The 15,970-nt window shown below is 42.7% G+C and overlaps 1 protein-coding gene across 3 annotated transcripts in view; it reads right to left on the reverse strand.

Annotated features, from left to right (window-relative positions):
- Positions 1-15,970, reverse strand: part of gpm6ab (glycoprotein M6Ab) — a 251,736-nt gene that overhangs the window by 201,278 nt on the left and 34,488 nt on the right. For 2 of the 3 annotated variants that reach the window (XM_073048032.1, XM_073048030.1), the window contains exon 1: positions 10,599-10,680. The exons of the other annotated variant lie outside the window; for it this stretch is intronic. In XM_073048032.1, the coding sequence (XP_072904133.1) occupies positions 10,599-10,665 (67 nt within the window). In that variant the 5' untranslated portion in view covers positions 10,666-10,680. Of the gene's footprint in view, positions 1-10,598; positions 10,681-15,970 lie in introns of those variants that run through there. 3 annotated transcript variants of the gene reach the window in all.

Genomic DNA, 15,970 nt, shown 5'->3' on the forward strand with positions numbered 1-15,970 from the left:
TCAGTAGCCACTTTATTAGGTGCAGGATGTATCCAATAAAGTGACCACTGAGGGTATTTCCGTGCAATTGTGGTCTTCTGCTATTGTCAACCATCCACTTCAAGGTTCGATGCGTTGTTCATTTAGAGACGCTCTTCCACACACCACTGTAATAACACGTGGTTGCCTGAGTGACTGTCACCATCCTGTCAGCTTGAACCAGTCTGGCCGTTCTCCTTTGACCTCTCACATTAACAAGGCATCTTTGCCCACAGAACTGCTGCTCACTTGATGATTTTCTTTGTTTCTCACACCATTCTTTGTAAACTTTAGAAACCGCTGTGTGTGAAAATCCCAGGAGATCGGCAGTCTCTGAGATATTCAAGCCACCCCGCCTAGTACCAACAATCATAAGTCACTTAGGTCGCATTTCTTCCCCATTCTGATACTGATCCAAACAGAAACTGAATCCTTTGACCATGTCTGCTGGCCTTTATGCATTGAGTTGCTGCCATGATATTTGCATTAACGAGCAGGTGTACCTAATAAAGTGGCCACAGAGTGTCTAATCTCTGCCTTGTACACATGTAGTGACTGAGACTTCACTGCCCACACGGTAGAGATTTCCAAGGCTTCGCTACTCTCTGATTGAAGAAACTGTTTAGCAATTAGGGATTAAATGGCTGACTCTTTAGTTTAAGACTGTGATGTTTGATCTATCCATTGCAAACCGTGCAACTGCTCAGCTCTTCATCCACTCTGTCCTGCTCATGAAGAATTTTATTTGATTCATAGAACATAAAACATAGAACAGTTCAGCACAGTGCAGGCCCTTTGGCCCATGATGTTGTGCTGGACTTTTGAGACCATAAGATATAGGAGCAGACGTAGGCCACCCGGCCCATCGAATCTGCTCCGCCATTCAATCATGGGCTGACCCAATTCTTCCAATCATCCCCACTCCCCTGCCTTCTCCCCATACCTTTTGACGCCCTAGCTTTTAATCTACTCCAAGATCAATCTAACCCTTCCCACATAGCTCTCCATTCTTTCATCCATGTGTCTACCAGACTCTTAAATATTCTTAATGTGTCTACTGCTACCACCACCCACGGCAGTGTCTAATCAATTGTCTAATATCTTATCCCTGGATTCAGTTTTCATGGAGTAATACAGCATGGAAATGAACCCTTCAGCCCAGCTCATCCATGCCAATCATGGTGTCTGTCAAGCCCACTTTTCGTCCATATCTTTCTAAACTCCTCCTGACCATGATCTATAAATAATTAAATAACTATTATAACTTATATATATCTTGAAAATACTATTATTGTGCCTGCCCCAACCACTATCTCTGGTAGCTCATTCCATCTTCTGCATGAAGAAGTTGCCCCTCAGCTCCCCTTCAATACCTTCAACTCTCAGCTTTATTGCACTTCTGATTTTTTTTATTTAGAGACACAACACGGTAACCAGTATCTTTCGTAACTTCAATGCATTAAACTAACTCAGAAGAAAACACGGGAGACCGGGAATGACAGTCTAACTTTATGTTTAGTTCACGCGAGAGGCACATACGTATTTATGCATATAACCTGTAATGAATTATTTGAAAAAATTAGAATGATTAATCAAACTATATATATATATATACACAAAAGAATACTCAAATATTACTGAAATATGAAATACACTACAGTAACAGATGCTGCGGCCCAATGAGTCCAAGCTGCCTAATTACACCCATGTCACCTATTAACCCGTACGTCTTTGGAATGTGGGAGGAATCTGATCCAGCCATGCAGTCATGGGAAGGATGTTCAGACTCTTCACTGACAACAGAAGGGAGTTACTGGCACTGTAATAGCATTACACTTTGAATGCTACAATGCTGCCTCTTCTATTGGAAGCATATCCTTCTCTAGGTTGGGGGAGCTGACCTGTAACTAAAGTTTGAGGTGTGGTTTTATATCTACATTGCAAGCGTAGTATATGTCTAATGTCGCACTCAATCCTTCGGCAATAAGGGCCAAGAGGATTTGAATTTAAGAGTAGAAACAGATATAGGGAAAAGGTAACTGGAGTACTTTCCTTCCTCCCTGCTTGCTGCATTTTCATGTTCAGTGATGCTCGTGCAAGGATCCCTCCAACTACCTTTCAGTTTGCCATTTACAAAATATTCTGCGTTTCCACTTCTCCATAAGTAGATGACCTTGCATTTTCCAGAGATTAGGTCCATTTGAAACTGACTGTCAATTTTCCTCCACATTCTGCCTAGCCCACTGAGTTCTTCCAGCAGCTCACACTTTCCATATTATATTCCAATTTCATGTCTTTGCCCAATCACTTAGCCTGTGTACATCTGCCAAAACCATTCTGCATCCTCCTTTCAATACACATTTCCACCTAGTTGTGTATCACCAGAAACTTTAGATATACTGTACTTGATCCATCATCTAAAACATGATGCAGATTGTGAACAGCTGAGATCCAATCCAAAAATGCCCCATTTCATCTTATTCTCTGTATGTTAACCAATACTCAATCCACTCCAATACTTTAAAGGGTTAACATATGAAGAGGATTTGATGTTTCTAGGTCAAGACTCACGGGGTGGTGAGGCAGGGGGAATGTCATTGAAATCTATCAAATTTTGAAAGGTCTAGATAGAGTGCACGTGGACAGGATGTCTCCTATAGTGGGGGAGTCAAGGACTAGAAAGCACAACCTCTAAATACAAGGACATCCCTTGAGAACAGAGACAAGGAGGAATTTCTTCAGCCAGAGGGTGGTGAAATTGTGGTATTCATTGCCACAGGCATCTGTGGGAGCTAATTTATTAGGGATGTTAGGTATGGAGATAGATTCTTGATTAGAAAGGGTGTCAAAGGTTATGGGGAGAAGGCAAGAGAATGGGGTTGAGAGGGAAACACTGGATGAGCAAAATGGCCTAATTCTGTAGCTACAGTACTGTGTAAAAGTCTTAAATAAATAAATATAGCTAGGATGCCTATGACTTTTGCACAGTCTGTAGTAATTTTATGTATTGCACTGTACTGCTGCTGCAAAGTAAAACTAATTTCATGACATATATGAGTGATGATTAACCTGATTCTGCTGTGTTCTCTATTGTGGACTGAGAGTGGGAAGGGGGCAGGGAGAGGGGAATCATGGTTGGGAAAAGGGGGAGGGAGAGGGGAGGGAGCAGGAAGCACCAGAGAGACATTCTGCAATGATCAATAAAGCAATTGTTTGGAACCAAATTACCTTGCCATGTGGGTCAGGCCTGAGTGTCGCGGCACCTATGTCACCTCCCCCACCCCCACTCCTGTCCTTGACACTCCATCTCTGCCACCTGTCACACACCCCTTCCACGGCACTCCACCCTCGCCATTCCCAACATCCTCTGCTCCCACCAGATTTACAAACTCACTCTCTGCTCCGCATTGACAAATGCGACAGGTTACTATCGATGCAATGCTCCTCAGACAGGATGAAGAGGTCAATACTCCCCAATGCCATTAGGCTTTACAATTCTACCGCCAGGACTTAAGAACTTTTTAAAAGCTATTATTAATGCTTTTTGAGATAGTGATTTAGATACATATCATATTTTTTTACTGAGTTAAGTATTGTATGTAATTAGTTTTTGCTACAACAAGTGTATGGGACATTGGAAAAAAGGTTGAATTTCCCCATGGGGATGAATAAAGTATCTATCTATCAATCTATCTATCTAAATGCAGTACTGTGCAAAAGTCTTAGGCACCCTGCCTATATAAATGTGCCTAAGGCTTCGCACATTTCTGGACATGTTACCTCTTCAAAAATTTCCAGTGGATTTATCAAATTTCATTTTGATTCCCATTCTATTTCTAAGTCAGATTGCCCAATTCTATTGTCCATGTTTACTGTTGTAATTTCCTTATTAACATATTTCAGTTCAGTATTCCCTCTCCTGCTAACAATTAGCTAAATGGTATATACTCTGTATGCTCTCTCCCTTCTTTATCAGAGTACGTAGGAACTAATCTACAATCTATGGAATTTTGGAAGGTGACAAAAGGTGATTCCTTTATCTTTATTGCTTTATCGTTGACATGGGGCAGCACAGTGTCACAATGGTTATAGCACCAGCCAGGTTCAATTCCCACCACTGTCTGTAAGGTTAGACATTCTCGCCTCAACGCTTCAGTTTCCTCCCACATTTCAAAGGCATAAGGGTAGGGGTTAGTAAATTGGGGCATGCTATGTTAGTGCCAGAAGCGTGGTAACACGTGCGGGCTGCACCCAGCACATATTCAGACTGTTTTGGTTGTTGATGCAAGTAACACAATTCACTGTGTTTTGATAACTTAATGTACACGTGGCAAATAAAACTAATCTTTCACTTTAATCATTCAAATCCTGTGTGCAGGTCATCAGATCCTGGTGACTTATTGCCTGTAGATCCCATTAATTCTTCCAACACTGATTTTTCCAATAATGCTAGTTCTTTTGCCTCCTCCTTTACTCTGGGCTTGTAGACTCTACTATTCCCAGAAGGTTTTCTGTATCCATGCAGACACACTAAAATATGTGTTTAATTTTCCAACCATTTCCTTATTCCCTAGGATAATTTCTCTCTGGCCTCAGCCTGAAAGGGACCCGCAATTAGCTAATCTTTTCAAGATTAGATTAGCTTTTATTGTACATCGAAACATCAAAGCATACAGTGAAACAGGTCGTTTTGCATCAATAGCCAATGAAGTCTGAGGAATCGTGCTGGAGGCAGCCTGCAAGTGTCCCACACTTCCAGTGTCAACGTAGCATGCCCGCATCTTATTATCTGTACATCTCTGGAATGTAGGAGGAAACTGGAGCACCCAGAGGAAACCCAAGTAGTCATAGGGAAAACATACAAAACTCCTTACAAATAGTGGCAAGAATCAAACCCTGACGCAGACTGGGAGACCGTTTCGGTGAACACCTACGTTCTGTCCGCCAGAGAAAGCAGGATCTCCCAGTGGCCACACATTTTAATTCCACGTCCCATTCCCATTCTGATATGTCTATCCATGGCCTCCTCTACTGTCAAGATGAAGTCACAATCAGGTTGGAGGAACAACACCTTATATACCGACTGGGTAGCCTCTAACCTGATGGTATGAACATTGACTTCTCTAACTTCTGTTAATGCCTCTCCTCCCCTTCTTACCCCATCCCTGATATATTTAGTTTTTCTCCCTCCCCTCCTTTTTTTTCTCCCTCTCTGCCCATCACTCTGCCCATTCTCCATCTCCCTCTGGTGCTCCCCTCCCCCTTTCTTTCTCCCTAGGCCTCCCGTCCCATGATCCTTTCCCTTCTCCAGCTCTGAATCCCTTTTGCCAATCACCTTTCCAGCTCTCAGCTTCACCCCACCCCCTCCGGTCTTCTCCTATTTCCCTTCTCACATTTCCCCCTCCCCCTCCTATTTTCAAATCTCTTACTATCTTTCTTTTCAGTTAGTCCTGACGAAGGGTCTCGGCCCGAAACATCGACAGTGCTTCTCCCTATAGATACTGCCTGGCCTGCTGCGTTCCACCAGCATTTTGCATGTGTTGCAACACAGAGGTGCTGGATTAACTCATTGAGTCAGGCAGCACATATGGAGAAAAATAGACAGTCAACATTTTGGTTCAAAACCCTTCATGTGGACTGGAAAGAAATATGGGAGACAGCCAACTTTTAAAAAAATTAAAAGTGAAAGGGTGAAACAAGAGTTTATAGATGGATCCAGGCCAGAGGTTGGTCGGTAGATAGGGAGGGAGGAGTGAGGGAAAGATGTCAGAAGCTGCGAGGTGATGGTTGGAAGTAACAAATGGAGGGAGTGGGGTTTAGGACAAAGGATAATATGAGATATGTAATGGTAGATAAGTTGGTGAAGAGCTGATTGTCAATGAGACACTTTACTGAAGTAGTGTGAGAAACAATGGAAATGGAAAACAATGAGAGAGCAGTTTAGCAGAAGGCTGTGAAAAGTCCAGATGATAAGACATTGTTCTGATTTATATTGAGCTTCACTGTGGTAGTGGAGGAGGCTGCAGGCAGATTGGTCTGAATAGGGGAAGGAACAGGAATATCCATTTCCTCTGTGCTTATCTACAGAAGCTCTGCAAACTGCTTCTATGCTTCTTGCGAACCAATTTACCCTTTTCTTATCAGTGACATTCCGCTGACTTTTGAGATTTTCCTAATCATTAAATAGTTTTTTTGGCAACGGTATTAGCCCTTTCTTTGATCTAGTGAAACGCTTAATGTCTCTTGATAGTTGTGGCTAGACCACTTTCCTGTCCTTTGTACCTTAGTTCCAAAAAGAACATAGTAATTGTGATCTGCACAGGAATTCTTTAGAAGTAGTAGTGCTATCAATCAAGTCGAGTATGATGCTCTACCAAAGGGTTATCCTTGACTGATCAAGATCAGGGTTCAGTGTCACAGTGCACAATGCACTTCACTGCTGCAGCCTTACTCCATCTTCAATGCCATTGTAATGTGTCTTCATTTTCTGCCAGCTCCATCACTGAGATTTTCATTGGATTTCTCTTTGACTGGAACCTCCCCTTTATCCTTACTGAAATGGGTGATCCTACCAGGAGCTGAATTCTAGAAGGCACTGCTCTCAGGATCCCAGGGCCTCACAAGCCTCTCCACCATGACAGGGTGATGGTACTGATTAAAAGTAGCAATAATTTCCTTATTATCATACTGTTAAAAGAGGCTTCTTAATCCACCATTGTTAACTCAAGCTCATACCTCATCATACGCTTTATTCAGATTTAACACAGTGATTTCAGATTGAACCAAGTCAAACCTTTGCCTTATTTCCCGAAGTGCATCAATCTATTTTCATTCTCTCTCTTTCTCTCTCTCGTTCCCCCTCCCTCTCTCTCCCCCATTCCCTCTCCCTCTCTCACTTCTCTTCTCAACCTCACCCTCTCCCTCTCTTTTGACTCTTTTTGCCCACTAAACGAAGAATTAGTTAATCTACCAGCACACCTTTGGGCTATGGGAAGAAACTACAGTACTTGACGGAAACCCTCATGGACATGGGGAAAATGTACACACCTCAGTCAGAAAACACTTACCTAATGTCCATCTGCCCCATCCATGTTATTTTTCAGCCTGTCAGTTCTTCTGAGGTTTAAAATATCAGCCATGAGCTTCAGCCATGGTGGAGCACGCGTGAGGGGCTGAATAGCCTACTCGGGCTACTATTTCTTTGGAACTTACAAGGAGCAAATCATAAAATCACAGATGGTGACAACGTGGTCCTCAGGAGTGAGATAGGTTTGTTGCTCGTGTGGTGTCATAATAACATCCTCAAGCTCACCATCAGCAAGATCAAGGAACTCACTAAGGATTTTATGAAGGGGAAGAAAGGCAAACAAGCACCACAGAGAAAAATCATAGAAAACCTACAGTACAATACAGGCCCTTCAGCCCACAAAGTTGTGCCGAACATGTTCCTACCTTAGAAATTGCTAGGCTTACCCATAGCTCTCTGTTTTTCTAAGCTCCATGTACCTATCCAAAAGTCTCTTAAAAGACCCTAATGTATCCGCCTCCATGGCTGTTGCCGGCAGCCCATTCCACACACTTACCACTCTCTGAGTAAAAAACTCACCCCTGACATCTCCTCTGTACCTACTCCCCAGCACCTTAAACCTGTATCCTCTTGTGGCAATCATTACAGCCCTGGGGAAAAGCCTCTGACTATCCACATGATCAATGCCTCTCATCATCTTATACACCTCTATCAGGTCACCTCTCATCCTCTGTTGCTCTAAGGAGAAAAGGCTGAGTTCACTCAACCTATTCTCATAAGGCATGCTCCCCAATCCAGGCAACATCCTTGTAAATCTCCTCTGCACCCTTTCTATGGCTTCCACATCCTTCCTGTAGTGAGGTGACCAGAACTGAGCACAGTAGTCCAAGTGGGAGTCCTATATATCTGCAACGTTATCTCTCGGCTCCTAAATTCAATTCCACGATTGATGAAGGCCGATACACCATAAGCCTTCTTAACCACAGAGTCAACCTGCGCAGCTGCTTTGAGCGTCCTATGGACTCGGACCCCAAGTTCTCTCTGATCCTCCACAATGCCAACAGTCTTAATCCTTAATGCATTGGCTATGAATGGAAGAATAAAAAGGCATTGCACAGTCTACTGTTGTGATATTTTTATTATTATAATATATAAAAAACATACTCCAGTCCTCATTGAAGATCCCGTAGTGAAAAGGATGAGCAGCTTCAAACTCCTGAGTATCAACTCGGAGGACCTATCCTGGGCCAGCACATAACCACAACTGTGAAGAAGGCGCGCCAGCATCTCTACTTTCACAGAAAATTCAGGGGATTCAGCACGTCAAGAAAGATTCTGACAAACATCTCCAGATGTACAACAGAAAACACTCTGACTGTTTGCATCATAGCCTGGTGCTCCAATGCACAGGACTGCAAAAGGCTACAGAGAGTAATAGTCCCAGCTAGTTCCACAACTCTCTCCACCATCGAGGACATTGACAAGAGGAGATGTCTCAAAAAAGGGGGCAGCATCCATCATCAGGGACCCCACCATCCGGGTCACAGACTCCTCTCGATGCTCACATCGGGCAAGAAGTTCAGAAGCCTGAAGACCCACATCTCAAGGTTCAACAACAGCTTCTTCCTCATTGCCATCAGGTTCTTGAATTGACCTTTATACCCTCAACACTACATCAGCCTCTATATTTTGAGATCTTGCTCCAGTGTCATTGTTTATTTTGCACATGTGTATGAACAATTTATGTTAATTTAGGTTTACATTAACTTAAATTCACCCTTGTCTTGTAATGTACTGTACTGTTGCTGCAAAAATCTCTTTTTCACAGTATATGCGGGGGGGGGGGGGGAGGAGGGAGGGAGGGGGAGGGAGAGAAAGAGAGAGAGAGAAAATAGATTGATGCACTTCAGGAAATAAGGCGAGGGTTTGACTTGGTTCAATCTGAAGCCATTGTGTTAAATTTGAATAAAGTGCATCACATATACCCTCTATACAGTATACACAGCAACTGTGCAAAGTCTTAGACAGATGTACATAGCCAGGGTTCCTGAGACTTATGCACAGTACTGTATTTGTCAATGTGCAGTAGAGAGTGAGTCTGTAGATCTGGCAGGAACAAAGGATGTTGGGAATGGTGAGTGTGGAACACCACAGGAGGGGTATACGACAGCTGGCAGAGAAGGACTAAGGGGTGACGTCTGGCGTGGGTTCTGATATACCCAGCCCTGAGACATCAGACAAGGTAAATTGATTCCAAACAATTGGTTTATTGATCATTACAGAATGTCTCCCTGATGCTTCCTGCTCCCTCCCCTCTCCCTTCCCCATTTCCCAACCATGATTCCCCTCTCCCTGCCCCCTTCCTACTCTGTCCACAATAGAGACCCATATCAGAATCAGATTTATCATCACTCACATACAGTATGTCAAGTTTTTTTTGCAGCAGTAGTACAGTGCAATGCATAGATTTTTTACTGTAATATACTGAAGTTTTAGGCACCCTATCTATATATACTGTATGTGCCTAAGACTTTGCACAGTACTGTATGTCAATAATAAACAAACTTAAACTTGAACTTGGAAGACTAAAGATGACATAACAAGTTCTGTTGCAGCACTAAATTTCACATATAACAAAACCACATTGTGTGCACATGTGGTTGTCAAATGAACTCAAAACTGAATATCCAATAAATTTAAGAAATGTGTTACAGGCATGTTATACTAATGATCAGGATTAGCACAATCATGGACAGCCAAATCTCTTCCCTACATAATGCTGCCTGGTTACAGCAGGGGTGCTCAGTTACAGAGGGATGAACTGAGTGTCTTTATGTGGCGGAAGGGATTCAGGGTATAGTAGATCACAGGAAAAACACTGTTCTCATTACCCACATGGGAACCAGCATGCCCGCCACTGTGAAAATATAGCCAGCACAAGAAATGTCTCATACTGCCGCAGGGATATAATGCCATTGTGGTTTAGTTTGCAGAACAATAACAAAGAGATCTGGATCTATGATCTGCAGGCATGAGCTCAAGCTGGGGAATTGCATTCAGCTGCTAAACACTTGGATCAGATTGATGTGCCTAGCAAGTGTCAAAAGACCAATGAGCTGTTTATGGATCATGCATGAGAGAAGTTGTGATGGTATTACATTTCCTGACCGCAAAATTCTAAACTCAAATGAAGACCTTAAGCTCTATCCAATATAAATAGCATGAGTACCCTGACTAAAGGTAAGTGGTTTATACTGTAACTACCCAAAATTCAAAAACTAGTTCACTTCTCTATGACAAGTTTAGCTGCCAATACCCACTATTTGAGTGGTGGGTCCCCCCTCCCTACCAAGGAGGAGATACTTCCTGCTAACAGTTTAAATGCAGTTCTTTTATTTTCAATGATGCACATTTAAATTAACATTCTTAAAACACCTTTAAAATTTACAGAGGATTTTTATCTTATAAAAGATTTCCAAATTACAAACCCATTTCTGAAACACAAAGGATTTCCAAAACACAGGTACAATTCCTATAAGCTAAAATGACATACCCATGAGCTGCAGATCTTCAAAAAGTGGTCCCCCAAGTAGGCGACATCCATCAGTAACCACTGCCATCACCCAGGATATCCCCTCTTCTCATTGCTACCATCAGGGAGGAGAAAGAGAGTCTGAAGACACACACTAAACATTATAGAAACAGCTTCTTCCCCTCCACCATCAGATTTTTGAACGGTCCATGAACACACGAATGCTACCTCATTATTCCTCTATTGCACTATTTATTTATGTTCTGTAACATAGTAATTTGCATGTCTAGCACAGTTCTGCTGCCACAGGACAATAAATTTCATGCCATATGTCACTGATGATAAACCTGCTTCTGATTCTGAAGATGCCCATCCAAGCTAGTCCCATCCTCCCATATTCGTTACATCCTCCCCACCTTTAAATTTAAACCAGTTGTCCCACAAAGCAGTGCACCTGTGTCCACTTTTAGTCACAGAGGAAAGAGGAGGAATTTCTTTGGCCTGAGGGTGAATCTGTGGAAATCATTGCAACAGATGGCTGGTGAGGCCAAGAATTTAGTGTATTTAAGGCAGAGTCTGATAGATTCTTGATTAGTGTGTCAAAGGTTACAGGGAGAAGGCAGGAGAATGGGGTTGAAAGGGAAGATAAATCAGCCAGTATCGAATGGTGGAACAGACACAATAGACTAATTCTGCCCCTATGTCAGATGGTCTAATAGTCTAAACTTCATGTTACATAACTCAGTGAAAATAAACCTTATTCTGATAGTACACATAGTAATTGAAAAATATCTACATTTCAACAACATTATGATCACTCTGATCACGTTGCACTAAAATGAACTTTTTATTTGTTCTAGTTGTGTATAATTTATATAAAATTTATGTTCTTCTTATGAAGGCGGTTAACGTGATGCTGTGTGCCTGCGATGGTGCGGCAAGTTAGTTTCTTCATTACACTGTACATACATGTAATTGTGCATACGACAGTTAACCTGACTGTGACTTTGAGACGTATAATTAAACACAGAAATCAAGCAGCAGTTGATGTGCCACAGAACCTACAGCTTCATGAAAACCGCAAAACACTCTTTGACTTCCCATTCAAATGATTGAGGAGTGGGAATTAGCAGAAGTGCATGGGAGACTTGTGATAAGTACAATACAACAAAGAAAGTTGTCAAACTCATTTCATGTCCGAGTACCATTTCAATAAGCGGATAAATGGTAATTTCCCTCATAGCTGAATAAACCATTGGAAGTGTCAATTACATTTCCAAATTTCCTGGATGAAGTCATTCAGTCTTTCAAATCTACGTACACAGCAATTCTTTTCCTCCAATATTTTTCCTGGTTAGCTATTACCCCAACCTTCCCAATAACTTCCCCCTCCTGCCATTCTACCACTTACCTATAGCAGCTTAGAGAGGCTAATTCATCTAGCAACACATCTCTGGAAGGTGGGCAGAAAAAGGAACACACAGGAAAACCCAAGTTGTTGCAAGAAGAATGTGCAAACCCCACATATACAGCACCAGAGGTCAGGAATGAACTTGAATCAATGGTTAAGTTATCCTTTGGGTTTCAATTGCTGTCTGAGATTAAAGATTGAATATCAGAGATTAGCTTTATTTGTCACATGTACATTGAAACATCTCATGAAGTTAGTCATTTGTCAAATCAAGTCAGCAGGTATTGTGCCAGGGGCCAGCATAGCATTCCCATAATTTACTGACCTTAGCCCAAACATCTTTGGAATGTGAGGGAAACCTGTGCACCCTGAGGAATTCACATGGTCACGGGAGATCACACAAACTCCTTACAGACAGTGGCAGGAATCAACCCCGATCAGTGATGGCCTGCATTGCAAAGTGGTCGTGCTAACCACTCTGCTACCATGTCGCCCTTACCAATGAATTATTTCCAGCTTTCTGTAGTATCTAATTTCTACTCAGCCACTCTTCTCCCTCAGCTCAACATAGATGTATTGAAAACACACCAATACAATTAATATAAAAAGAACATATTCAAAATACAGATAGTTTAAGGGTTAGGATCCCCAGTGGCCAACCATTTTAATTCTAATTCCCTCTTCTACTGCCATAATGAACGCATTCTCAGACAGAAGGAGCAACACCTCAAGTTCTGTCTGGGTAGCCTCCAACCTGATGGGATGAACAGCGATTTCTCTAACTTCTAGTATTTTCCCCTTCCCTCATTTTCCTTTCACCATTCTGGCTCCCCTCTTACCTCTTCTCCTCACCTGCCTAGCAACTCTGCCAGTGTACCTCCTCCTGACCATTCTTGCTTGGTTCACTAGGAGAGTGAACCTATCAAATTCCTTCTTCTCTAGCTCTTTACCTTTTCCACCAATCACTACCCAGCTTCTTACTTCATTCCCCCCCTACCCATTTGGATTCACCTATAACCTTCCAGCTTGTGCTCCTTCCCCTCTCCCACCTTCTTAATCTGGCTTTTTACCACTTCTTTTCCACTCCTGATTGAAGAGTCTCAACCTAAAACGTTGACTGTTTACTCATCTGCATATTTCCATAAAGTTCCTCCAGCATTTTCTGTGTGTTACTCTGGATTTCCAACTTCTGCAGAATCTCTTGTGTTTAGGAACTCATCTTCATTTTAAATATCGACATTGAACTAAGAATGTTCAGATATCTAGTCTTTCTTAATTACACAACCTTTCTTACTCCAAAGAAAATTGAACTAGCTACTGGGGAAGTGGTTGAAGTTGGGAAATTAGATGCATTTGAAATGTATGTGGACGTGTACATGAAAGGACTAGATAGGGTGGGCGTGGAGAGGATGTTTCCTATGGCGGACGTGGAGAAGATGTTTCCTATGGTGGATGTGAAGAGGATGTTTCCCGTGGTGGACGTGGAGAGGACATTTCCTATGGCGGACGTGGAGAGGATGTTTCCTGTGGTGGACGTGGAGAGGATGTTTCCTATGGTGGACCTGGAGAGGATGTTTCCTATGGTGGATGTGGAGAGGATGTTTCCTATGGTGGATGTGGAGAGGATGTTTCCTATGGTGGATGTGGAGAGGACGTTTCCTATGGTGGGCATGGAGAGGACGTTTCCTATGGTGGACGTGGAGAGGACGTTTCCTATGGTGGACGTGGAGAGGACGTTTCCTGTGGTGGACGTGGAGAGGATGTTTCCCGTGGTGGACGTGGAGAGGACATTTCCTATGGTGGACGTGGAGAGGACGTTTCCCGTGGTGGACGTGGAGAGGACGTTTCCTATGGTGGACGTGGAGAGGACGTTTCCAGTGGTGGACGTGGAGAGGACGTTTCCTATGGTGGACGTGGAGAGGACGTTTCCTGTGGTGGACGTGGAGAGAACGTTTCCTATGGTGGACGTGGAGAGGACGTTTCCTATGGTGGGCGTGGAGAGGACGTTTCCTATGGTGGGCGTGGAGAGGATGTTTCCTATGGTGGGTGTGGAGAGGATGTTTCCTATGGTGGACATGGAGAGGATGTTTCCTATGGTGGACGTGGAGAGGATGTTTCCTATGGTGGGCGTGGAGAGGACGTTTCCCGTGGTGGACGTGGAGAGGATGTTTCCTAAGGTGGAGATATCCAGAGCTGGACTGCACAGCCTCAAAATTGAGAACAGAAGTAAAGAGAAATTTTTTTCAGCCAGAGAGTAGTAAATCGGTGGAATGCTCTGCCACAGACTGCAGTGGAGGCCAAGTCCACGGTATACTTAAAGCGGGAGTTTATCGTTTCCTGATCGGTCAGGGCATCAAAGGATATGGCGAGAAGGCAGGTGTATTGGGTTGAGGGGGATCTGGGATCAGCCATGATGGAATGGTAGAGCAGTCTCATGGGCCGAATAGCCTAATTTTTCTCCTATGTCTTATTGTCTTAGGGTGTTATCAATGACCAAAGCCTAAAGTAGTATAGGCCAAGAGCTGAGAAAGAGGATTAGCTTGAATATACATCTTGGTCAGCATGGACAATAAAATTGAAAGGGAGAATTAACAAAGAAAATTTATAAGGATGTTGCTGGGGCTTGAGGAACTGAATAGGTTAGGACAATACCCCCTGGAGCATAGGAGAATGAGTGGAGATTTGATAAAGATATAAAAAAAATACAAGGGGAATATACAGGGTAAATGTAATCATCAGGCTTTTTCCACTGAGGTTGGGTGGGAGTAGAACTAGAGGTCATAGCTTAAGGGTGAACAGTAAATTATTTAAGGAAAACATGAGGGGCAACTTCTTCATTTGGAAGGTGGTGAGGGTGTGGAATGAGTTGCCAGTCGAAGTGGTACTTGCAGATTCAATTTCAATATTTGAGCGAAATTTGGATAAGTACATAGATGGAGGACCATGCCCACGTTCAAGTTGATGGGACTAGGCAAAATAACAGTTCAGCACAGACTAAATGGCTGAAGGGACAGATTCTGTGTTGTAGTGCTCTATAACAAGTATAGGTCAAAGGGCCTTCTCAAGTTCTTCAGTCTAATCTTGCAATTGAAATCTCTCATCCACAGAATCATTCTAGCATGTTCAAACTCTACTATCTCATATCGCTCCTCTGAAAAATTAAGTCATTTACAGAAACATATTTCTATAATGGGATATCAATTAAGACCTTTATCATTAACACAACCATGACATTTTAAAAAATGATGCATTTCCCTTCTTTATATTAACATTTCAAAATCTAAATGGTGCAGGTAGTTCATCGAAGAATCCACATTCGGCAATGGTCATTTCCCAAGAACCCTGGACTTCTTTTTTTGTAGAGGTTACAGAGGAGAAATGTCAGAGCAGAAGCAGGGATAGCAGAAATGAGAATCTTAAGTTGACTAGAGGGACTGGATTCTTCTCCTAGGAGCAAGTGGGATTCAAAAAGATGGTAGATTGAATACTGCTTTTCCATGGGCTGACAGGTCTGACACAAGAGGAGTCTCCTGTAACTACTCAAGTGGCCACTGAGTGCATGCTTATGTTCTTCTGTTGCTGTAGCCCAACCACTTCAAGGTTCAATCTGTTGTGCGTTCAGAGATGCTCTTCTGCACACCGCTGTTGAAATACATAGCAGCAGAATCAGGCCACGGCCTATCAAGTCTCCTCTGCCATTTCATAATTGCTGATTTATTATTCCTCTGAACCCCATCCTGCTGTCTTTTCCCCACAACCTTTGGCACTCTGACTAACCAAGAAACTCTCAACCTCTGCTTTAAATATACTCAATATCTTAGCCCCCACAACCAGCCATGGCAGTGAATTCTACAGATTCACTACCCTTAGCTAAAGAAATTCCTTCTCATCTCAGTTCTAAATTGATGTCCCTCTATTTTGAGGATGTCCCCTCTGGTCCTAGACTTACACACAATAGGAAACATCCTCTCATCATATACTC

This window comes from Hemitrygon akajei, chromosome 6, assembly GCF_048418815.1.
Source record: "Hemitrygon akajei chromosome 6, sHemAka1.3, whole genome shotgun sequence".
In the NCBI taxonomy this organism is placed as follows: Eukaryota; Metazoa; Chordata; class Chondrichthyes; order Myliobatiformes; family Dasyatidae; genus Hemitrygon; species Hemitrygon akajei.